This window comes from Ursus maritimus, unplaced genomic scaffold (assembly GCF_017311325.1).
Source record: "Ursus maritimus isolate PB19 unplaced genomic scaffold, ASM1731132v1 scaffold_6, whole genome shotgun sequence".
Taxonomy (NCBI): domain Eukaryota; kingdom Metazoa; phylum Chordata; class Mammalia; order Carnivora; family Ursidae; genus Ursus; species Ursus maritimus.
In genome coordinates this window covers 34,415,372-34,439,520 of record NW_024426774.1, presented here as the reverse complement: position 1 = coordinate 34,439,520, position 24,149 = coordinate 34,415,372, and the positions used below count along the sequence as shown (strand labels likewise).

The 24,149-nt window shown below is 53.5% G+C and overlaps 1 protein-coding gene across 2 annotated transcripts in view; it reads left to right on the top strand.

Annotated features, from left to right (window-relative positions):
• The window catches only part of MAL (mal, T cell differentiation protein), a 24,139-nt gene extending 641 nt beyond the window's left edge, over positions 1-23,498 (top strand). The window contains exons 2-4 of one of the 2 annotated variants that reach the window (XM_040623176.1): positions 17,207-17,374; positions 18,780-18,905; positions 22,942-23,498. In XM_040623176.1, coding sequence (XP_040479110.1) covers positions 17,207-17,374; positions 18,780-18,905; positions 22,942-23,016 — 369 coding nt within the window. In that variant the 3' untranslated portion in view covers positions 23,017-23,498. The remainder of the gene's footprint in view (positions 1-17,206; positions 17,375-18,779; positions 18,906-22,941) is intronic. The other variant, XM_040623177.1, reaches the window with a different exon arrangement.
• The last annotated feature ends 651 nt before the right edge of the window (positions 23,499-24,149 follow it).

Here is a 24,149-nt window from a genome sequence, read left to right as displayed (position 1 = left end):
AAAAAAAAAAAAAAATCAGAAGAAACCTGAGTACGTATTGCCAACCGACGTCTGGAGATTGGGTTGATGTCGTAGGAGGAGCTGAATCTGGATTATTCTCTCTGGCCTTTGGAAGTTTCTGGCGAGTGAACGTACTTGCCACAACTTTGATCTGGAAATAGTAAATTAGGCCATCGTTTGCTGGCCACGGTCGTTTTGCCCTGTGCTGCGGGTGGGGGTAAGGGAGAGGGGCTGGCCTGAGCGGTCCTGCGCCCTGGCTGACCTTGAGCGGCAGGAACTCCACTGGTCCCTTCTCCAGCTGGAGCCGCGCTGTCTCCGCTGCGGGTGGCTACAGAAAGGGCTTCCCACGCCAGGCTCCTAGTAAGGGGACCACCGTGTAGGGACGGGTTCAGACCGCCCCCAGCCTAAACTCCGCAGGGGCCACAGACCCTTACCTGGGAGAGGGCGTGGTGTATTTACTCTGTGGGTGTGGTGCGTGCTGGCCACAGGGACTCCTTCCTGTCACCCCCGCTGCAGAAGTGGCTGCCTGGAGGGTTGGTTGGAAAAGAAACTGTCCAAACCTGACTGTTTAAAAACGGGACCCTGCTTCTTATTGTCTGACTGGAGGCAGGAGGGTGTGAACCGCAAAGCAAGCAGGTTCTGTTCTCCCTGGAGGGCTTGGGGGAAAAGGCTAAGAGGGCTGAGGCTGCGTGGGGGCACCCTGTCACTGAAGTTGTGTGAGTTGAATTGAGCCCAAACCTGGATGTATCCAGAGTGACTTCAAATCCTGGAGCTAGCCAGAATCAAGGAAGTGACATCTAGAAGAAACCCTGGACACCACTAAGCCCAGCCCCATCATTTGTGGATAGGGACACCCAGGTACAGAGGGGAGGGGCTTGCATTCACTGGAACGTTCTTTTCCCAAATGGCTCATCTGAGGTTCCATTCAGCAGTTAGCGTGTGCTTGCCCAAGGCTGGATTTCTGTAAAGAGCATATAGACCCTATGACTTGGGAATGAGTACTGGGTGGTTCCTCCAGAGGCTGGAGCATTTACAAAAGCAGAGTTTCATAACCAAAAGAAATGATGGCTGATGGTGAGGTGTGATGGGGCAAGAGAGATTTTTAAGCAACAAAAGGTCTTCCTCGTGCCTCTTAAATTGCCCTTGTGAGTGGCTTACTCTGCCTTTGTGGCTGTTTGAGGAGCACTAAAACAAGAATCAGGAGAGTGTGTTACTTGAGCTCCAGGCAGAAGATTCTGGCACACCATCTTCCTCTTGCTCTGATAAGAATGGGCTCAGGTGGCAGCAGGTGGTGGCAGGTGGTAGAGGTGGGGGGAGGGGTGGCTTCACAGAAGGGACAAGCTCCTAGCACCCTCTGGTATCACAGCTTAGGGGGAGTGCCCCGGGGGTAGGAATAGCCCAACCAAGCAGGGCCATCTGCTGGGTGGGGACGATAGGATACATAGGATACCACCCCCAAAACCCAATAAATGAAAGTGGAAAGCTGGGTGTGGGAAATCTCAGAACCGTGGATTAGTGGAAATTTACTCCTCTGGGGGCACTTTTGTGACCTGAGATGGTAGGGGCTTCTAGAAGAAATCATTCTTTCTTGCTTGAAACACCTTCTCAGCTGTGTTAGAAGTGATTTTTTTTCTCCTTAATGGCGCCTGGGTGGCTCATTAAGCATCTGACTCTTGGTTTTGGCTTAGGTCATGATCTCTGTGTCCTGGGATCGAGCCCCGCCTGCGTTGGGCTCTGAGCTCAGCAGGGAGTCTGCTTGAGATTCTCTCTCTTTCTCTCCCTCTCCCTCTGCTGCTCCCCTGCTCATGCCCTTGCATATGCATTATCTCTCTCTCTCTCTCTCTCTTTCTCTCTCTCTCTCCCCGAGATGAATAAATAAATCTTTTTAAAAAGGGCGGGGCACCTGGGTGACTCAGTCTGTTAAGCATCTGACTCTTGATTTTGGCTCAGGTCATGATCTCAGGGTCATGAGATCAAGGCCGTGTCAGGCTCTGTGCTCAGCAGGGAGTCTGCTGGAGATTCTCTCTCCCTCTCCCTTTGCCTCTGCCCGGACTTCCGCTCCCTCTCTTAAAAATAAATAAATAAATCTTTAAAAAAAAAAGTGGTTTTTTTTTTCTCCTTAACCTCGGCCCTACTCCCCGACCCCCCTTCCTTCCTCCCAACTTTCCAAGAGACCCCAGGTCTCTGAATCTCTTTCTTCCTCTCCAGAGTAGGGGTGCGCCGGCAGGGTGCCTGGGAGAGCAGAAAAGAAAGCAGACACTCCACACGGGTTGTAACATTGTAGAGAGTTAGGGGCATGTGTCTTGATGTGTGGAAAGAATAGTGAGTTAACGGACTCTGGGAGGGTTTTTTAAAATTACGCACTATTACAACTCAACAACAAAAAGACGCAACCCTGTTAGAAAATGTGCAGCAAACTTGAGTAGACATTTCTCCAGAGGAGCTGTACAAATGGCCCGTAAGCCATGAAAGAGACCCAGCGTCACTTGTCATTAGGAAAATGGAATAAAAACCGCAATGACGTACGATTTCACGTGAAATTACAGTGATTACTATTGAAAAAAAAAAAACAACAGAAAATAGCAAGTGTTGGCCAGGATGAAATTAGAAGCCTCATACACTGCTGGTGGAAACGTAACACGGTTCCTCTGCTTCTGGAAAACAGTTTGATGGTCCCTGAAAAAAGGAATTACCATACGACCCAGCAATTGCCTGGCTAGATTTTTAACCAAGAGAATTAAAAGCAGGGGCCTGAATAGGTGCGTGCACGTGCATGTTTGCAGCGGCGCTGTGCACAATAACAGGTGCAACAGCCCCAGTGCCGTGGGTGGACAGACGAACCGTGATCTCTCCGTACTGTGGAATATTCTGCAGCCACGGAAAGGAATACAGTACCGGTACGCGCTGCAGAGCTGATAAACGCTGAAAACACGGTGCTGAGTAAAAGAAGCCAGACACCAAAGGTCACGTATGGTACGATCCCATTCATGTAAAATACCCAGAACAGGCAAATCCATAGAGACAGGACACAACCCGGTGCTCTTCCAGGGACCGAGATGAGAGGGGGAACGGGGAGCAAGTGCTTCGTGGGAATGAGGTCTCCTTTTGGGGTGGTGAAATGTTTTGAAGTTAGAGGGGGTGGTGCACGACATCGTGAATGTGTTAGATGCCATTGAAATGTCCATTTAGGATGGTTCGTTTTATGTAGACTTCCCTTAAGGTTTTTAAAGAACAGAAATTAAGAGATACTTCATAGTACAGAAACGTCACCCACATAATTGTCACTTCACTTTGTCAAATCTTAATATTTGTCCTGATTTACTTTTACCATTTGGGAAATAAAGCTTTTCAGATGGCCTCTAAACCCTCTGGCCAGTCCACGATGATCTTGTCTTCCGCCCGTCCCCAAGACAATCCCTAGGCTGGCCGTGGTGTTCCTTACTCCCAAGCAGAGCTGGCTTACGCCGAGACTGCACACCTCCCCACGCGTGGGCTGTACGTGGCATTGTTTTATATGTTTTCACTTTATGAAAATACTAACGTCCCACAGGTTGACGCTGTTTCTCTGTTCTTCTCTGGATGGACATTTTGGCTGTTCTCAAGTGGTTGCTTTCTGCTAGTGGGGATAGCATGGCCAAGAACATTCTTGTATGTGCCCTGTTAGTTAGATGTGGGGAAGTCCTTCCCAGAACACACAGGGAACCTTCTGGTTCACAGGGAAGGCACATCTTCCTTTTCCCAGCTGATCCCACATCACTGTGCAAAAGGATGATTCCAGTGTATGTACTCCGGAAGCAGTTACCCAGAAGCTGATGAAGGATACTTAAGCTCAGGCCCCTTCCAAGACCCTGCCTTACTTTGTATTCTTTAATAAAAAAGGTCCCCAAATGACACACGTTTCAAGCTAAACCTGGACCTTGCCAGCTCCCACTAGCAGGGTGTGAAAGTCCTCATTGTTCCTCATCCTTGCCACACGGGGTGGCATCAGAATTTGCAATTTTCTGCTAACCCAATGGGTGTGAAATGCTTGGTATGTTTTAAATCTGTAGTCCATTGAGTCGATTACTCACAATTCATACTCCCATGCCTGACCTCCCAATGGCCTGGGAGTCACAGATGCCAGCGTCCAAGGCCAACAGGGTGGAGCTCCCCTCCCCTCTCAAGGCAAGGAAACTGCTCACAGGGGCAGGGAAGGGTGGTGGCTCAGGGCAGGGGTGGGGGGGGCTGTATGGCAACTTCACCCTGGCCCAGCACCCCTATCGCAGACCTCTGAAACCTATAGGGCTGTGGCAGGAAGTGGAAGGCTGGCCCAGCCAGGTGCTGTGAGCCGCACAGGGGTATAGCTGTTGCAGGCAGTGCGGTCACAGGGGCACCCCATGTGGGCAGGCTCGCGGTGGAATGTCCTCTCCCAACAACTCCACCAGGGCCTTTGCTTCTGGCCTGTTCCCTTGTCCCCACCCAAGGAGGACTTCTCCTTTGGGGATCACAGTCTCTGCTTCCTCTTCCTCCTCTTCCCTTCTAAGCCAGGGGCTCTGTGACCCTTGGTCCACCATTCACAGAACAAGGTGTGAACATAGGATGCTTTTTGTCTCAGCTCTGCGCAGGGCCAGAGGAAACATCTCTCACAAAGTGAGAGATGACCGAGGACTTTCAGAACTTGTGAAGGAAATGCCTGAAAACAGGTTATGAAACCATTAACTCAGCCCCCTCCTCCCCAGCCTGTCAGAGAGGAAAAGCCGCTGACAGAATGGCTGGGAGTGAAGAGAGACCCGGGGAATGCAGACAAGGAGAGGAAGAGCCAAGGCTCCTAGGGTGCACTTTTCGGGGTGCAAGTGGGGTGGGGGAGCCACCTGGGTGGGTTTGCATTCTCACAGTGAACTGGACACAGTAGTTACTCCCATGAGACTGTTTCTCTGACCCAAAGTGACTGGGGACTTTTATTATTTGAGAGTGACCAGACGAGTCCTGAGACCTGCCCTAGATTCTCACCAGCCTGGGGAACAGCCGCCCTACAGAGCCGGCACCAGGCGGAGAGGGTGGGGTGGGGGCAGGATGATGCAGCAGTTTTCTGGTGGGTGGTCCGCCTTCTGGTTACACTGAGAAGACAGCATGAGGACTCAGAGGAAAGTAATTTTTCAGAGCTGGGAGGGGGCAGGTGGTGGGGACTGGGAGGGGGAGGGAAGGGAGGTGGAGCGCAGCTTGCCCAGATAATTTGGTCTGAAGAGTGGCACTTCCTGCAGTGACAGCAAGTCCTGTCCAGGTTTTTTGCCTTTACCTAAACACCCACGATGAAGTTTTGCCCGCAGCAGTAAGGATCGTGAACGGCCCTGTCCACTGAGCAGCCCTGGGCAAGGCCTGGTTCCCTTCTTCCCTTCTCTCCCCCAGGAAGTCAAGGGGCAGCTCAGAGCCACTGGGGAACTCCCAGCCCCTGGGTCTGCTTGTCAAAAACACACCCTGAGGGATCTGAGTCCCTAGGTTGAGGCTGGGCCCAAGAATCTGCATTTGCTAAGCCATTGATTCAGCAAGGTTTGGCGCGGCCATCAGTAGACCAGCCCACCTCCTTGACGTTTCCACTGGGGACAGGGTAGTGGAGATGGTTTTCAGTGAGAGGCTGGGGGAGAGAGGCAGATGCCCTAAAGGTTCTCCTGGGTTCAAGGCAGGCACCCTCTGTGCTCCTGACAAAATTTCCCTGCTGCCCCAGTCAGGGACCTCTTCTGTAGTCCCCAGGGAGTGCGGGCTGGCCCGGCTGGCCAGTGCAGGACGGTGGCTGAGCTTGGCCTTCACTGGCTGTGCCCGCTGACGGCTGTGCCCGCTGACTCCTGGCCCTGTGTCCTTGTCTTGTGTTGGGGGCCCCCCTCTGTAGCTGTTTAGAAGGGGGTAAAGACCCTGCCTGGCTTTTCTTCTTTCCTCCTCTCTAAAGGGGGGGGGGGATGGGAAGAATTATACAGAGAGGTCTCTCAGGGGTTTGTTCTTGGAGTTGAGAAATGACTTTTCCGGTTTTTCAAGAACCAGAGGGCTGCTTTGATCAGGAGTCAGTGACTTGGAGCTGTTCTCTGGAAACTGCTGAGTGCGACGATGGGGCTCAACTCCCACGCGGTCACCCGGTCACCCGTATGTCATCACCACCACGCTACATCGAAAAAGGTTGCTTTTAAGCTTCCCATAGGTCACTCCCTGGCTTGATGCAGATGGGCTCATACCTAGGGCAGTAGGAGGCGTCCTCTCTGCCTGAGCCTGAGCCTTCGGGAGACAGGAGGAGGATTCCCTGGTGCCGCTACAGGGGAGGGGAGTGCTCACACTGGGCTAGGGGCCGAATTCATGGTTAAGCCCTGACCTCCACCCCCCACGCAAGCCTGTCAAGAGCTCCCTTTTTGAACTCTCAAGTATCAGTCCCTGGACAGACGTAGTGTTTTGGACCAAAGGCCACCAGGGGCAGACATAAGATCCTCCAGCAGGTGTTCTCGTCAGGGGCTGATGGACACGAGGACAGTGAGTGAGTGGCACCCCTTCCTCCAGAAGCACTAATGCCATGGGCAAGTGTAGGCTGACTCCTCACAGGCTTCAGACGGTTTCTGGGGGCCTAGAGTGGGTGCCTCGTACTCTCTGCATGCGCCCCCCCCCCCACCTGCCTTCTACATCCTAGTGGAAAGGTCTAGCCCCTGGCTAGCTCCTGCTGGGCACCAGCAGCATGATTATTTCCCAGGGTAATGTCCTGGCGCTGACTTTGTGCCACGCCGAGCTCCAGGCTCTCTACCACTCCCACCTCATTAATAGCTAATGTTCTGCCCACACTGGGGCAAAACAACTCCCTAAGGCTCGAGAAAAATATGTAGGCACTAAAAGAAAAGCCTTGTCACCAGCCATCACACATTGATATGCACGGGCCCGGGCTGGGGAAGAGGCACAGCCAGTCTCAGCTGACCTGAAATTCCACACCAAAGCCCCGGATTCTTGTGAGAATCCAGTTGGGCTAGGAGGGAGGGGGCAGGAAGAGGAGGAGGGGGGAGAGGGCAGGAGGAGTACCCCCGAAACTCCTAGATCCAAGTTTGAAGAAGGCCCTCAGAAAACCAAGGGTGCAGGCTTTAAGGGGGTGGGGGAGTCCAGAAACCAAGCAGACAGGGAAGGACAGAAAGTGAAGCTGGCATCCTCACACCTGTTAGTAGGGGTCAGGGGTGGGGTGCAGCTCATGACAGATGTCCTGTTGATGGACCCAGGGATGAAAACCGCAGGCCTGTGCCTACAGAAGAGGGAGGGATGTCCTTCAGTGTTCTGATCTTTTGCTTGGTTTTTGGTCTTAAGCACAAACCTTGGTATTCTTTTCCTCTGAAAGAACAGAGCCTATTGAACAAGCGGAGGAGTGGGGGAGGGGAAGCCTGCTCCGGAAGCCACCTCCCTTGCAGTTCTCTTTAGACCCTGGGCGGCTGGGAGCTGGGGGGGGGGGTGCAGCTAATGGACTAGTCTCCTGTCATTCCACGTTGCTGTTGTCCTGGCCGTTTCCAAGGCGACCCTAGACAGGGGGCAGATTTCACGGTGAGCTGCTTGGGGGTTGCCTCGGGTAACTGCCTGACGCACGAGGATCTGGCCGAGGCTCCGCAACCAGCCTACGGTGCTGCTGCTCAGCGGCTGTGGGCATGGGAGCGGGCGACTGCGCCTCAGTTTCTGCATCAGTAAAATGGGGCTATAATAGCACCTACCTCAAGGATTGCTGTGAGGAAGAAGTGAATGAGTGTCGTATGCACAAAGCTCTTCAAACGACATGATGCATATAGTCACTGCTCACAGCTATTAAGTACAACTGTTATTAATTTACTAATGACTCAAACCCCTGCTCTGAGATCAACCGGCCAAGCCCTGCTGAAAGGGGGCAACTGCAGGATGGGGGCCGTAAGACCCCTCCTGTACCACCTTTTGCCTTAGATGCCCTTCTCAGGCAGGGGGTGAGGGAGATTTGGGAGTGGGTGGGGCTGTTGAGGGCACACTTGACTTGTCTCTGAGGTTGCCAAGTGCGGCACAGACACCAGCGTCTGCAGGGCCTCCCCAGAGCTGCTGGCCAGGGGCAGGGGATGTCTTCAGCCTCTCTCATGCACCACCCCGCCAGCTTGGTGCCGGGGTGGGTGGGGAGAGCTTTGTGAATTCTCAGTGCCCTGCAAACGGTTGTGTCTGCCCCAAGGGGAAGGAACCAGTTACCCGTGGACCTGGGAGTAAGCTTTCCAAAAATGGTTTGTCTTCGGTGTCAGTGTATTGCCATCTGGGAAGAGCATTGGTTCAGGAAGAGAGTGGCCTCTGGCACAAAAGAGTGCCCCCACCCCTCCCAGCCTCCATCCTGCCCTGTGGCCGGTGATAAGCCAAACAGGGCTGTATTGAGGGGCCTGACAGGAAGGGTTCCACCTCGCTTTTGTGTCTTAGGACTCTTTCCAGAACCAGCCCATAGTCCTCCGCTGGTCTCTATGTGAGGCGTTCCTTCAGTGCAGGTGGCATGGTGGGACTAAGTCCTCTCTCCTTGAGGCCCAGACTTCCCCAGTGCCTCCACCAGGAAGCCCACCCTGAGAGCACCCCTTTCCTGGCACTTGGCACCTGTACGGCAGGCCCTTGCTCGGCTTTGCCTCTTGCCTGGACCCTAAGTCTGTCTGTGTTCCTGGCACAGACCGTGCCCTCTGAAGCATTTTCTTAGCATGCCTCGGTGGGACAGGGGCTAACTGCTCTCCTCCCACCTGGCTGACATGAATCTCAAGAGGAGTCCCTGACTCCAGGGGCAGATGGAGGATGAAGCTGAGAGGCACCAGCGGCTCCCAAGAAAGAACCCCTAGGACCCTGGAAAGAAGCCCCGGACCTGTACGGCCTTCTCACTGCAGAGGGCACACACCTGTCTGTTCGCTCACCACGTTGTCACCATCGTGGTGACTCCCGTTAGTACCTCTTGTTTTTCTGGCACTGCAGCCACGCCCATCGGGTCTAACATTTCCCCGGATTTGCCCTCTTTCACAGGTGGCTTACTGGTATTCTTCATGGAGCCTCCCGGTTTCTGTTTATCCTGCTGGGTAAAGCCCGTGGGTATAGGCGTGGTTAGGAAACTTTTCCAGCCAGACGAGGACACGCTTGTCTGAATGCCCCTCGCTCTGTGGACCCGAGGGAACTCTTCATACATTCAGGATGGGTGACCGTCCTCTGCACAGGGAGGGAGTGATCGGTGGCCGGAGCTTAAAGCCAAGGTCTAGTGCGTACTGTGGGAGAGGTTTCCCCGGGACTTGGGGGAAGTGAGACCACAGGCCTGGACAGACACCTCTTCTCAGTCCACCCCAACCCTGTTAATGTCTACTGCAGACCTGAACTCACCCCCTATCCCTTTGAATCTCAAGTCTCTATACTCTTCTTCACAAACAGACTCAAGGACCCCCGAGTCCTGGCCTTAGCTCCAGAGTAGATAAAGGGACACTATCTAAGCCTGCCTTGGGAGGGATAATGGCATGATGGGTCCCCCTGGAAGGATGAATCTGTTGATGAAGGGGCAGGGAAGGCAGAGCAACTTGCATAGGTAAACTGAGTCAGGTAACCTCAACACCACTCCTGGTGTTTGCCTTAAGAGTAACCTCAGAGGTCAGGCTCCCAATCGGCTGCCTTGTCAGTTAACAGAGGGGGCGGGGGTCCACACACGGAGAATCTTCAGACCCCTCCCCGCCCCAGACACCTCCTTAGGGCGTCTGTGCAAAGTGCTGGGCTCTGTCCCTGTCCTGGGCAGAGGTGTTTAGCTGGTCACCCTCACTGGGGTCCCGACACTTTTACCAGGACCTGGTTCTGCCCTTAGTGGAGCCATGCTGCTCCAGTGGGGCCTGGCAGCAGGCCTGGAAGAGAGAGATGGACTCCCTACGTTAGTGGATGTCTTTGGATGAGGTCTGCCCCTGTGGGTGCACCTGCCTCAGCGCCGGCCATGGTCAGGAGCTCTCTCAGCGTCTGCTAAATGCGCGGATGACCAAATAAATGAGGGAGGGGGTGAGCGAGGGAGCAAGTGGAGGAAGCCTCTCCTTTGACTCACGGGGAGCTGATCTCCTCCACGCCAGGGAGGTGGGGCTCACACAAGAACCAGAGACGTTGGTGTAAATCCCACATCACCATCCCTCAGAACAGAAAGAGTCCTCAGCCTCCCTCTCAGACCTGTTTTCTGAAGAGAAGAGCCAAGGGATGTTTGGAGAAGGCTCCCACGTTGGGGGTCTTGTCTTGGTCTTTCCCTCCGAGCTCCCTCTGCACCTTCTCCTACCGCCTGGTGCTTATGTCCTCTTGACTTGACTTTGGTGCATTTCCCTCGTCTGCAATAGCACATCCAGAACCAGCCTCTACACACACACACACACACACACACACACACACACACACACACACACACACACACACACACACCCACGCTCTCTAACTCACAGAATGATGAATCTGTTTAGCCACCCAGCACCTAGAGCTGGTCAAGCTTCTCGTAGAGCACACAGTTACTATGCTGGTCAGATCCCTACACAACTTGTCTTTCTGGCATTGCAATAACCCCTGACTGCTAAAATAGTCCAGCGAGTATAGACATTTCCCTCAACACAAATTGAGGTTGCCATTCCTGGTGGCCTCAAGAGAGCACCAAAGGGCTTGGAGCTCACAGCAGCTGGGACCCGTCTCATCGGGGGCGGCCATCTTTCCTTTTCCTTCCTAGGGAGATGATCTGCGGCCTGTCACCAAAGCGGCAGGACAGCGTAGCGTTGGGTACACTGTCTACGTTCTGTAACCAGTTTCCTTTGCTTCTCGAGAGTTCAGATTGCAGACTCCTGTTCACACGTGCCCTCAGGAAGCCCACGCCGTGCCCGAGAGCCGTTGGGAATTCTGACACTGGACTCCCAAGGCGCCACACTACCGAGTGTGTATGTGGAAAGGCCTGCATGGGAAATCCTCTTTAGTTCACACCTTGACTTGTGACTGGGAAAATATCTGCTTGTGAAGACCCTGACAGAGTAAAATGGAGCCCCAGAAAAATATGCAGAGAATTCGAGCGATTCTCCTGCATTGACCTCAGTTATCCCAGCCGCGCAGGAAAACACTGGGCGATTGTGGATGTAGAGCTCTTTCAGTCCAGCACAAGCAGTGGAACCACCGTACGAATCTCAAGAATGTGCTGGAGGATTCCTTTTCCCCCTTTTGTAACCAAGGCTCATTGTTTGAAGGGGAGGCTCGCTCCTTTATGTCCTTTGTGTTTCCTTCCACAGTGGTAGCCACATTTTCCTCCACTTTTGATTTCTGGGAGATCATCTGTTTTTCTCCTTTTTGATGTTTTGGAAGTTATTTTTAAATTCTAGGTCCCAATATGGTTTGGAGTGGATAACTGTGCCTGTGGAGATCCTTAGACCTGCTGGAATTTTCACACGGTTACGGATGAGGCTTTGCCTCATCATAGGGCAGTTGAGACAGCAAGCACTCTGGCGCTCACCACGTGTCAGGCACTCCACAGACATAACCGCATTTCACCCCAACCCCATGGGGTGTGCACTGTTGTTATCACTGTTTTGCCGATAGGAAACAGAGAGGTTAACCGGCCACCCACCTGGTAAGTGGCAGAGCTGAGATTGAAACTTGGGAGCTCAGGCTCCAAAGTCTACACCCTTCCCCATGCTAGCCTGCCTCCTGTGGATTAATTCAGAAAGAAAAATTGGGAACCTTCTCTAAGTTTACACAAGAGCTCCCTCAAAGACTATCCCCTGAGGAATTTTATTTATTTTATTTTATTTTTTTACAAAAATCATTTGATTGGGCAGGCACACATATAAACTCTTCAAAGTCTTTGGAATTTTTTGGTCTGGTTTTGTGTATTACCCCTAGTTCTTAGGGAACCTCAACTCTGCTCAGCATCCCGAACTGGCCTGAATTAAAGATGGCTGGTTTCCTGTCCTGAAACACCAGGGATAGGGGCCTCAGATCACCAGCTCATTCCCATTCACAGACACCGAGGCTACACCCCTGCATCTGGAGGACACTGCAGGACAAGCTAACCTCACATTCAAGGCAAGACGGGGATTGAAACTTAAGGAGAGGAGAGGAAAGGAGCTTTGCACTGAGAGCCCAGTCGGGACCCAGAGAGGTTGCCTCAGCTGGCATCGCTGGACCGCTGAGCGGGGCATCAGAGGCAAGATCCACTTCTTATTCTATTTGACAGGAATGACCAGGACATAATCCAAGGGCTTGTGTTATGGAAACACCTTCTAAGGCTTTTGGCAAACAGCCTGGGATGTCTGTTCCATGAGCTCTAACTCTACTTCTCTCCACTTGAGCCAGACCCCGGGCGTTGGTGTCCCAGGCAATTCTAGCATAGAATGAGGGCTGCAAATGGTGTTAGTCCAGACCCACCACCATTTTCCAGCTTGGGATTCTGGGCCCCACCGAGAGAGTTCGATGCAGATAGATTCTCAGGCCACCCGACTTAGAGACTGTTTTCGGCAATGACCCTAGCCAGCTACAGTGTCTCTGTTATGGAGGACGGTGACCTGGTGTAGGCAGGGGGTGGTGGGAAGTCCCGCCTGCTGACAGAGATGAACAGAAATGGGGGCATGCCTCCACTTGGATGACTAATGTTTCCAAATGATCGCCTCTGAGCGCTTGCTGCCGGGGAGCTGGGAGCCACTTGGAGTTTTCTTTACAAAGGGAAATGCTTGAACCCTCACCTACCCCCTTCTCTTGACAAATACTTGGCCAGTGGGGTCCTGAGGTCAGGATGGGGTGGACTGCTCCCTGCCCGGGATGCCTTATCTCCCCAGGTGTGGGTGCTATGCTGCTCTCTCTGTTTGCTCTCTGCACACGTAGTAGGTGGAGTGGGGCGGGCACAGGCTTTGTCCCATGATTCACACTGAACCCCAGCTTTCCATGCAGCGGGGCCTTAAAGGCCTTCATGCCGGCCCAGAGATCAGTTCTGTCTCGAGTGTTGCCCCGTTGAGCCCCATCTTCAGCCACCCCTCCCCCCCAGTGACTAACTTATGCCCAGCTCCCTGGTTTTCTGAAGCCCTCACTGCTGCTTCTGCATCCTCTGGACTCGACTATACTATACTCTGTGATATTATATTATTATATTATGCACTCCTTCCTCCCCCTGGAAAGCACTCCTTGACCTTTGGGCCCGGTAAACCAGTTAGTCCAACTCTGCCTTCAAGTCTTGATCGGGGCCCTGCCCCAGCCCAGGCTGCTTTGCCCACTCAGGGCGGCTTATCACCCTGCCTTGTAAACTGGCAGCCACTGCTTCTGTCTCGGAGGGCTGTTGGCCTCGTGCGTGAACAGCATCTCACCCCCACGGTGGGGTGGCACTGGGCACAGCTCCACTCACATCCATAGTGTCACCCAGCGTGCGCCAGCCTGCAACGTGGAGACACAGCTGCACACTGCCGTTGGTAGACCAGGGAGCCGAGGCCCAAGAGCCTGACCCACGCTCCAGCCTCCTCCAGCCGCTTGGGTGGAGGGCCCTTCGCGGGGCTCCAGAGCCGCGGTGGGGCGCGGGGGAGCTGGCACGGGCCTGGAGGAGCGGAGCCTTCCCGCGTGCACAGCTGGTACAATGCGCATCGTGCCCTGGGCTTCGCACAGCAGCAGTGCCTGTTTCCGGGGCGTGGCTCACAGACCTCTGCTGGGAATCGACTCCTCGGCTGGTCAGCCCCGGCTTTTTTCACTCACCCCTCCTGTCCTCAGGGTTGCTCCGCCCCCACCCCAGCACCCCTCCCAGGCCATGCTCCCCGGAGGACCTGTCGGGCAGGGCTGGGAGGGCTAGAGGACAGGCCCCTGCCAGGGGCAAAACCCCCGGGGATTTAATCAGTTCATCTGTGCTGAGGACATGACCTTCGCACGATGTGTAACTTTAAATACATTCCAGGGACAGACTGGGCTGGTCGTGTGCTTCCTTCGGGAACGTTCCTGGGAACCAGCGGCTCCTCCTCGATTTACAGCTTGGAGGCTCCGGAGAAATGTGTCCAGAGACACATTCACTCGGGGTCCCCCAAATGACAGGGGTCAGAATGGTTCGGTGGGGTGTGCTGGGATGGTAGAGATACTTTGTGAAAGTCCCCTTGAGAGAGAATTTCTCACCTTGAAAGACATTATGCTAAAGGAAAGAAGCCAGTCATAAAAGCCCATCTTTTATTATATGACTCAACTCCTGTGAAAGTTCCGAATAGGGAAATCTATAGAGACAGGAAGTAGGTTGATTAGTGGTCACTTAGGGATGGGAGGGAGGGAAGCGGGCGGTAGCTAAAGGGTACGGGGCTTCTTTTGAGTGATGAAAAGGTCCTAAAGTTGGTCTGGAGAGGATGATTGCACATACCTGTAAATATCCTCAAACCACTGAATTTTACAATTTAAACAGGCGAGTTGTCTAGTACATGAATTGTATATCATTAAAGCTGTGTGTGAGAGAATTGCTTCCCACCATCTTACTATGAAACTTGCCCCTATAGACCAACCGTGCAAAGAAATAAAAAGCACAACTGTTAAAAGGACCTTCGCAAGGTCATATACCCAAAGGCAGGATAGGGTCCTGAGGTCTGCCAGGGGGCAGGGGGCTGGATTGAGCCCAGGGTGGGCTTTGCTCCTATGGACAGGTATTCTTACCACGGGCTCCAGGCATCTGAGAGAGAGAGAGAGAGAGAGACAGAGGATGCATTTTCCAGGGAGCTGGAACACAGCTTCATCAGACGTAAAAGCACACACCCGAAGCAGGTCAAGTGTCGGGATGAATCTCCAAGAGTCCCTCTGCACTGGACGCCAGAAGCTCAGCGTCAGACCCGGGGCCACATCTAGCTAGCACACGCTCCGGACTCTATGGCAGGCGCTCTGGTCGGGGGCTCCACTCTGACCTCACCTTATTTTTCCTGCCTCTGATTCCCGACCAAGCCACACAGCGAGAAACCTAGCTGACAGAACAGCCTGAGAGCCGTCCTCTCAGATTTTGCCATTTCCTGGTGCCATCTGTGCATTAACTTACCTCATATGGTTTTTAGTTAATTTTGCCCAAAATAACCGTATCACTATCTTAAAAATAAAATCAAAACCAAGTTGGGCCTGGGAGCCCGTGCTCTAAGAGAGCTCCAGACCCCTGGCTCCACCCTGAGCCCTTCTTGCCTTAGAAAACCCAAAGAATTAAAAAAGAGAATTGTTTTCCCTGGTGTGGCATTCAGTGTTCATCAATGCCATGTCCACTGGACGCCTATGAGTACCTCCGGCCCCCTGGGTCCCTCGCAGGATTCCCTAACACAGTGCTCTCCCCTCCACACACAACGCATAAATCGTTCCAGTTTACCCATACCCACCTGACAGGAGGCCCTGAAGGCTGGTTAACTCAGACACTGGCGCACAGCTGGGACAGCTGTCCCACACCCAGGAGTGAGCCGTGGGCAAGCAGGACCTCACCCCCTCCCTCACATGGGCAGGGATAGTACCATTTTGTACCTAACCAAGTACACTGATTTTGTGCTGGGTGCTGCCAAGGAGAAGGAAGGGCCGGGCTCCCTGAGAGCATATGAGCAGGGGACCTGAGATCGGTCCTCCTTGCATGGTCACCTGGCGCCCAGGTACCTGCGCTCCGGAGAGGAGCGTCCCAGACCCTTGCCTCTGCCCTCCAGACAGGCATGCCCACTTCTCCCGCTTCTCAAGGCCATGCTCGGCCAAGGTCTCAGCCGCCGGCACATTCATGTCCCTTTGCCAGGGCCCGTTATGGAAAATGTCGAATATTCTGTGTGATCTTAGGGACAGCTATGGGTGAAATGCACACACACAGATCCTATGCTACGGTGGCCTAAGGATTTTTCTTTAACTGCTTTATTTAACTGTTTGCTGCAATGACTGCAAGTTGTAAAATGTGTCCCCCACCTCTGCCAGTGCCTTCACGGGCCCTCAGAGTCAACAGTAGAGGAAGTGTTCTGGTCAGAGATGCCCAGATCGGAGACATTAGGCCCAACTTGGATTTGATCACCCCAGTTTCTTCATTGCTCTGATTTTTCTACTCAAACAGGATTCTATCCTGATGCTTCTCAGCTGAGCAGCTCAGAGAGCACCTGTGAGGAGGGCGGGCTCTTACCCAGCAGGTGCAGGAGATGGAGCCCAGGCACCGCGTGAGCTCACAGGGGACGTAGGGCTGGGAGGGCAGCCCGTCCTCAGCCCCTAGATGCTCCGAAGGACCTTGGAGACCTTTGACCACAGAGCCCTCTCCACCTGTGTCCCAGCCTCTCCAAGCCACAGTCCTTACCGAGGCGGGGGACGGTGCAGGAGGCTGAGCTGCCTTTCCAGGGTTGAAGAGGGAGAGGGGAAGAGAAGACAATCCCAGCTTCGGCATGTGTGCCTTCGTCCTCGGGGAGCCAGGACTGTGGCCTCGGGGGGGGGGGCGCTGTTATGACTCCTATGCTGTCCTGTGCTCCTCTGAAAACATGGGGCTCCCTGAGACTTTGGACACCAACAGGGGTGTCTTCTGGATAACAACGGGGAAATGCTGCTCTCATGCCAGTCCTAGGCCATCCGAGGAGGTGGGCTGACCTCTCCACTCCAGCCCGGACCTCAGTAGTCAGAGCACTTCCTGGACTTGGGGATTTAAGGGGCGAAATGTTTTTAAAAATTATGCTTATGACATAGTGTGGTCAATTATTTTGCCAAGTAAAGAACAAAAGAAACTGCTAGTCACTAACCTTTCATAAAAGGAAATATTTTAATGTCAAAGTATTTGGATTTGATCTAGACTAAAACCTCAGAATAATGATAATACTAGAGGAGATAAGGCCTTTCTTGGGATGACAAATTACTTAGCACCCATGTGCCTCAGTTTCCCCATCTGACAAATGGGTCGGTACCATTGTTGGGGTTGTTGTGAGAATTAACTGAGTTAATATTTGTTGTGAGAATTAACTGAGTTAATATTTACAAAGTGCTTAGGACGGTGCCTGGCATGTAAGTGTGATAACGTTTTTGTTAAATAAAAAATTAAAATTGTATTTAAAACTTGAACAAAGGCAAGCAAGCCCGCGATTGGACTGAGACTGGCACTGCAGGCTAGAGCCTGGAGGGGGCAGAAAGAGTCGTTTTCGGTGAGGAAAATGCCCACCGCCGTTCTCTGCCTCCTTCCTGTTTTTCTGCCCCTAAGGCCCCAGCGTGACTCTAGGTCTGGCCCTTCCTGGGTGTGGGCTCTCCTGCTCTGATGCTCACCCCGCCCCCCCCTCCGCAGGTGTTCGGGGGCCTGGTGTGGATCCTGATTGCCTCGTCCCTGGTGCCCATCCCCCTGATCCAGGGCTGGGTGATGTTTGTGTCCGTGTTCTGCTTCCTGGCCACCACAACTCTGCTTGTCCTGTACATAACTGGTGCCCACGGCGGGGAGACTTCCTGGGTCACCCTGGTGAGTCACAGCCTGGAATGTCTGAGGCGGGCAGGTGGGTATTGGACCCTCTCCCCTGGCAGGCTGGTTTTTTGAGTGCTGGCTGAGGCTGTCCGTCGCTGCCTCCTAAGCCCGTTCCCAGGCTGAGTGGGCCAGGCCTTGGGCTCTGAGCTCTCCCCACAGCAGCCCAGGGCTCCCCACAGTGAGGTCAGGAGAAGGTGAAGGCAGAGGTTGACTGTCGCTGCCTGATTCCCATTGGGCCTGCTCTGCTTTCTCCTGCATGACTGCCTTTTTCATGGATAACCAGCAGCCCAACCACCCCTCCCCAGCCCGCCTGCACCTGTGCCTGCTCACGTCCAGGAGAGCTGGTTTCCATCTTAGGAGGGGGCAGGGACCTGGCTGCCTTGGCTGCCCAGTGTGAGGCCGGGCTTCCTGGCCAGTGCCCAGGGATGGCCTTCTAAAGCAGGGTCCCCAGAGAAGGACTTGGAGGCGGCAGACAGGTGGCCTGTGGTCTTGGTTCTACATAAGTTCTGCCTTGAGGCCCTTGAGGGGGTAAAACTTACGCATGGGAAACCTACCTTTTATCAACAGTGGAAGGGGGCAGGGCCATTTGCCCAGGCCTCTACTCTCAAAAGGCCTCCTACTTAGACTTTTTTTTTTTTTTAAGATTTTATTTATTTATTTGAAAGAGAGTAAGAGAACTCAAGCAGGGGGAGCAGCAGAGGAAGTAGCAGAGGGGAAGAGAGAAGCAAACTCCCCACTGAGCAGGGAGCCCAACTCGGGGCTCCATCCCAGGACCCCGGGATCATGACCTGAGCCAAAGGCAGACGCTTAACCGACTGAGCCACCCAAGCGCCTCCTACTTAGACTTTCAAAATCACCTCCAAATTGCAGCTACTTAAAACCCCATTCTAGGACCTTTTTGCTTTTAAACACAGCTGGAGTTCCCCCACCCACGAAAAATGGAATACTAACAAGACAAAACCACAGTGGAAGTGGCTTGGGCCTTCTCACCCTGCACTGGCCACTGAGGCCACATCTGAACTGGGACTGTGACCACCTAGGGTGCTTCTCAGGGCCAGAGCTGATCTCCGCCTGTTCGATCCCAGGCTGCTCTTCCTGACCCCCACCTCTTCCTTGATCCCGCCTCAAGGGAAAGCAGCGTGCCTCCTCCCTGAAGTCCTGACTGCGGCCCCCACACCAGTGAGACAGAACCCGCTGGGCGGGTTACACACCTTCTGTGAGGAGGGGGCTGGGGGGTGACGTTGGGCGGACAGGGCAGGGGTCAGGGCAGGAAGGCCCTTCTTTCCCAAAGGAAGCAGCAGAAGATGAGGGCAGGACCTGAGCCTTGTCAGGAGGGGACCAGGGGGAGACAGGCCAAGACCACAGCCGTCCACCTCTCTGACGGCCCTCTCTGACCCTGCAGGATGCAGCCTACCACTGTGTCGCTGCCCTGTTTTACCTCAGCGCCTCTGTCCTGGAAGCTCTGGCCACCATCGGGACGCAGGAGGGTTACACCTACAAGCAGTACCACGAGAACATCTCTGCCGTGGTGAGTGTCCGTCCGCTTGCCCCTGGGCCCGGCTCCCCGTGCCCCTGATTGACGGAGGGTCAGCAGAAGGCTGCTTGGGCCTCCCCTCTTTTTACGTCACTGACTTCTGAAGAAACAAAGCCTGGAGAAGGGAGAGGATGTGCCCCAGCCTCCCTTAGCCCTCTGGTCGGTGCCGCGCTGCGCAGGCCTGGGCTGGCCCAGGGGTCGGCGCCTGGGTGGGCTTTGCAAAAGGGAAATGACCGCGAGTGTCAGGCAGTGTCTGAGCTCTCCACGAACGATCTTATTTAACTCTCCCAGTAGCACCAGGATGTAGGCGCTCTTATCGTACCCATTTCACAGATGCAGAACCAGGACGCTGAGAACGTGGGTAACTTGCTCCAAGAGGGCCAGGAGTTGTTGGTGTCCAGAGCAGGTGCTCTGTCACCCATACTCTCTCAGCCCCTGTTTAGAGCAGTGAGTGAGTCCTGGCTCTCCTGGAGTGGCCTCCCCTCCAAGCACACAGCCAGGCTCGGGGAAGCACTGAGGCCGCCGATGTAAAACCGAGTGGCCAGTGTCTCACCAAGCCCCGGCTGCGGAGTGGGGCTGTGGAGAAGCTTTTCTGGGCCCAGCGTGGCCAGACCCCTCAGCTGGGGGTGTTTGCTGCTGCGGTTAGGTCTTCAGCTGTTCTGGGAACCTGCTGGAGCAGGAGGGGCCAGAGCTCACAAATGAGCCCATAGTTCCCGTCCGACTCCCTCAGAACTACAGAGATGTTAAATATCTTTCTCCGAGCCCTCACGGTGAGCAATGCGGGGGCCCCAGGGGCTTGAGCCTCATTCACTCCGTCAGCGGAACAAATGGGGGTGCCCACTGCATGTGGCCCGCATGCCTGGTGGGTGTGGGCCCCTGGACCCTGCAAGAAGGGTTCTCCAACTGTGAGCCAGACCCGTTGTGGACTTTGAGGTCATAAACTGGATTTTCTTTTTAATGGAATGAATCAGAATGACAGAGAGTAGGAGAATGTTTTAACTCATAAAACCTTTTTCCAGAACTCTGCACGTGTGGGCTCCCGCCCGTAGGCAAACTCGCAATGTCAGATGTGTTTCTAACCATGGGCGTAAAAATATGGAAGAGGTTCAGGAAGTAGCACTCCTCAGGATTCTAAAGGTCGGCCTGTGAATTATACAAATCCTGAGGTCAACTGGGATGATCGATCACAAGATCCCCGTCCCAGGTGCCCAAACTGTGCCGTCCCCACTTTTTGGGAAGAGTAGAGCAGAGGCTGAGAGAAAACCCACAGGGAGGGGCACTGTTGGGCTCTTGGAAAGGATTTGGCAGGGGTGTTCTTCCTGCTTCCAGAGAGGAGGGTCTGGAGGAAAGTTCCTGAAAGCCTTGCCTGCTGGCCCCTATGGGCCCATCCCCTGCCCCAAAGAAGCCACATGTTCCCCTTAAGTTCCCAGCCTACTCTCCAGTTCCATAAATATGGCCACTTCTAGTCCCTGGCACCCCCTCAAATGTCCCACAACGTGGGAATGTCTCCTGTATTGGCTCATCTCCCAAGATGGCTGGTTTCTAAATAGGAACACAGCCAGGAGGCACCTTCGTTCTTCTTCCTTCCCTTGGGAGCCAGGTAACCCGCCTCGTCTGTCACCCTTCAGATGACTCCCTTTGAGGGCCTCACACCTCACCCTCTCCCAACCCCAGAAGTCTTCTCTCTGAACAGACATCAGCAGCAAGGCATTTGACAACAGCTTCCATGAAATTATTGCAGATGACAGTCGTGAAATGCACGTGGAATGAGGCTAGCGGGGAGCAAGCCCGTTAGGGTGAATGACTGCCTCGGCCCACGGGACAGATCTCTAGTTGAGAACCACTGTCATCTACTGTGTTCCAACTGTCTTCTTTTTCTTCTTACCAAAATGCAACATACACCCAGAGAAGTGAGTAGGTTGCAAGGGTACAGATGGGCAAATTCCTATGAAGTGAACTCCTCTGTGTAAGAAGCATCCAGATTGAGAAATAGAACAAAAGAAATGGCTCCCAGGGACCTTTGTCCTTCCGCTATCACCGTGCACCCAAAGGAAGGATACCGGCCTCCTGATTTCTAGCCGCCTAATTCAGCGGTGCCTGCTTTTGAGCTTGTGTAAATGGAGTCATGCAGTGTGCATTCGTCTAAGTCTGGCTCCTTTCTCTCAACCTTAGGTTTGGGGCTCATCCACATTTCCGGGTGGAGATGTAGTGTTTATTCTCATTGCTGTCTAGCATTCCACCGATGACTACACCAACGTCTATTTATCCACTCCCCAATTGCTCGTGTCCCCCCATTTTTGTTAGTTGAATTAGACCTAATGGTCTAATGCCCAGGCCAAGTCAGGAGCGCCAGAATCCAGAGTCAAAATGTGGCCAGTAGGCCAATGCACTGGGCTAACGGTGATACATGAGCATGGTTCAACGTAAAGTCACGCTTTTCTAGTCAAAATAGCAGCTGTATCCGTGAGCAGGGGAGCCCCTGCCCAACCACAGCGTGCCTTTCCCACGTCCTGGGGGTAGCCAGCCGGGGAATGGGGAGGCACGTCAACACCTTCTCCCACGCATTCCTGGCCTTTGGAAGCATCTGGCCTGCCTCTCCTCTCTCTGTGTTGCTTCGTTGGAGCGGCCTCAAAAGCTAAGCTTCTCCCTTTCTCCCCTCTCCTTTGTTGGCCGCAGAGAGTCTGTGCCAGAAGGATCCCTGGAATTGGTGGGAATAGACTGAGAGCAGCTGGAAATTGCTGCAGAAATCTGGAATAACAGTAACAGCAGCCATTTAGGGAGAGGGGTTTCTGAAGGCCCAAGTATATGCATTCATGTCCCTGGCTCCTAGGGTCCCCAGTGTGCCATGGCTTGACCTCACTTGGAAAATAAGTGTCTGTTTCCTGTTACTGCTGGGGACATCGGAGGTGCTCCTGCCAAGGGTTCTCATTGGGTCTGGAATTCCCCAGACAATAAACTGCTCCCATCTGACAGGGAGAGGTGTTTTTGGGGGGGCGAGGGTTCTGCTCACTCACGTACAACTTCTCCTTTTCAACGGTATTCCCGGATGAGTTCTCTTAAATTTGTTATTAAATAACTCGGCTTACTCATCGCCTCTGGCCAATGAGGTGAAGGGTTCGCCCATGTGTGGAGGCAGGGAGAGAGCAGGCATGATGACCGCTGGTGTTTATGGGCATTTTCAAGAGTCATGGAACCGTAGCTGCCCTAACGTCGTGCCTGGGTTGGAAACTCTTGACCCCCACACCCAAGGTCACAAATCCAGGTGCAGATATTTGACTTGGGGGCAGGCAAGCCTTCAGAGAGGTCAGCCACGCAGAGCAGGTGACAGGAATAGATGATGCCCGCGTGAACACAAGTCAGGGCCTTGACAGGGACAAAGGGACCATTTGCCGCATTTCCAGGGCCTTTGTTCCCAGCATCGAAACGCTGACTGGATCTTTCCGACAGCTTTCTCAGTAAGCCCCCCTCCTTTTTGCCAAAGCCCCAATCCCTCCTCCTCGTCCCAGTCCCTCACTTCCCATGACCCTGGCACCCTTGCCCATGCTTGTGAAATTAAGATTCCTAGAATAAAATTCTGGTAGGGGTCTGAGGATGACCAGACAGCATCAAGACCTTAACCAGAGCCAGCATACCTACGTGTTCGTATGCTCTTAGCCAAGGCCAGTGGAATCACTGCTGGTGGACCCTGGCCTTACTGGTGTGGGGGAAGGATGTTTTCCACGGAGAGCAGTATCATTGGAGGGGTCTCTGAGGGCCTCCATTTCCAGCTGGGTCGCACCAGCACGGTGATGTGTGATGGCAAATAGTTGACCTTGCACACCAAGTCCTGTGATTGGTGGGTCACCTGGAGCTCTGTGCTGAGAGCATTCTGGGGCCACATCTGGGCGGGAATGATGGGAATCTGCGGTGGCCCACACCCTTTGGGGCCATCGTCCCCGAGCACCATGTGAGTGGCCAGATCAGTATGGACAGCCCACGCGTTGCCCTCCCCCCACGCACCCCCATTAATCGTTGTTTATCTTGGTTTCAGGTGTTTTCATACGTGGCCACTCTCCTGTACGTGGTTCACGCAGTGTTTTCTTTAATCAGATGGAAGTCTGCATAAAGCAGCAGAACGTTTGCTGAAAACTCAGACGGTGTTCACGGATCAGCCCGCCTTCCAACATAACATTTTAGAATGCAAAAATACTCCCGATGGTGGAAAAAAGAAAACAAACAAAAAGCAACGCTCTGTTTCTTGCGGGTGTTATGTTTACTCTCCCCTATACCTTCATGTCAGGGTTGGGGGCTTGCTGCTTTTAACCTCCAACGGCTGAGCTGTCTTTCTAGAGTCATTTTCTGTTTGTGAAAGAGGGCTGTGGGGGTGGGAAATGGAAACCGTGACCACGAAACCAAGACCCCCTGCTGACCTCTGGACCGGATCTTGAGAACTATCTGTTGGAATTTCCCACAAGCTCTTTTGAGTACCCATCCTGGGGCCCGTTTCCCAGTCTTCATGGATCGTCCACCTGTCCTGGGGAGTAAGGCTCACCCAGCAAGTATCTGCAGATGTCCCAGTGGAAGATGATAAAACTTTGAAATACTTTATAAAGTGCCTTTATGCTCAGTACTTTTGTGGGGTGTTTGGGGGGTTTTGTTTTTAATTTCCTGGTATCAGGGACTCCATCATTGCAGCTTTCTTTCTGAGGAATCTTTTGGCTTAGATGGAACCTCTCGAGGCAGCATCAAATGGCAGTTCAGATGACAGCTGCATGTGCTCGGCCACCGCGCCGCCTGAGTGCCCGTCCCTGGGTATCCCACCCTCCCTAGCTACCAGGCGTGTCCGATGGCTTCGCCCTCTCTGGAAACTCACCAAGTACCCGCCCGGGGGACCCCTTCTTTCTAATGGAACATAGACCCTCCCCCCCAAGACAAAGGGGCCTGTACTCCATTAGAAAGTCCTTAAGCCAGGGGGTACCTGGGTGGCTCAGTTGGTTGAGCAACCGACCCTTGATCACTGCTCAGGTCTTGGTCTCAGGGTCATGAGTTCAAGCCCCCCATTGGGCTCCACACTGGGTGTGGCACCTACTTAAAAAAAAAAAAAAAAGAACAAGTCCTTAAGCCAAAAGAAAGCAAGGTGCAAAAGTATCTTCTCACATCCCGTGAAGCTGATCAGAAATTCTCTGGGCAGTGTGCTTTGTGTTCTGTTCCAATTAGGGATGTGGGTAATAAACTGTTCCTTAGAATTTCCTTGGGCCA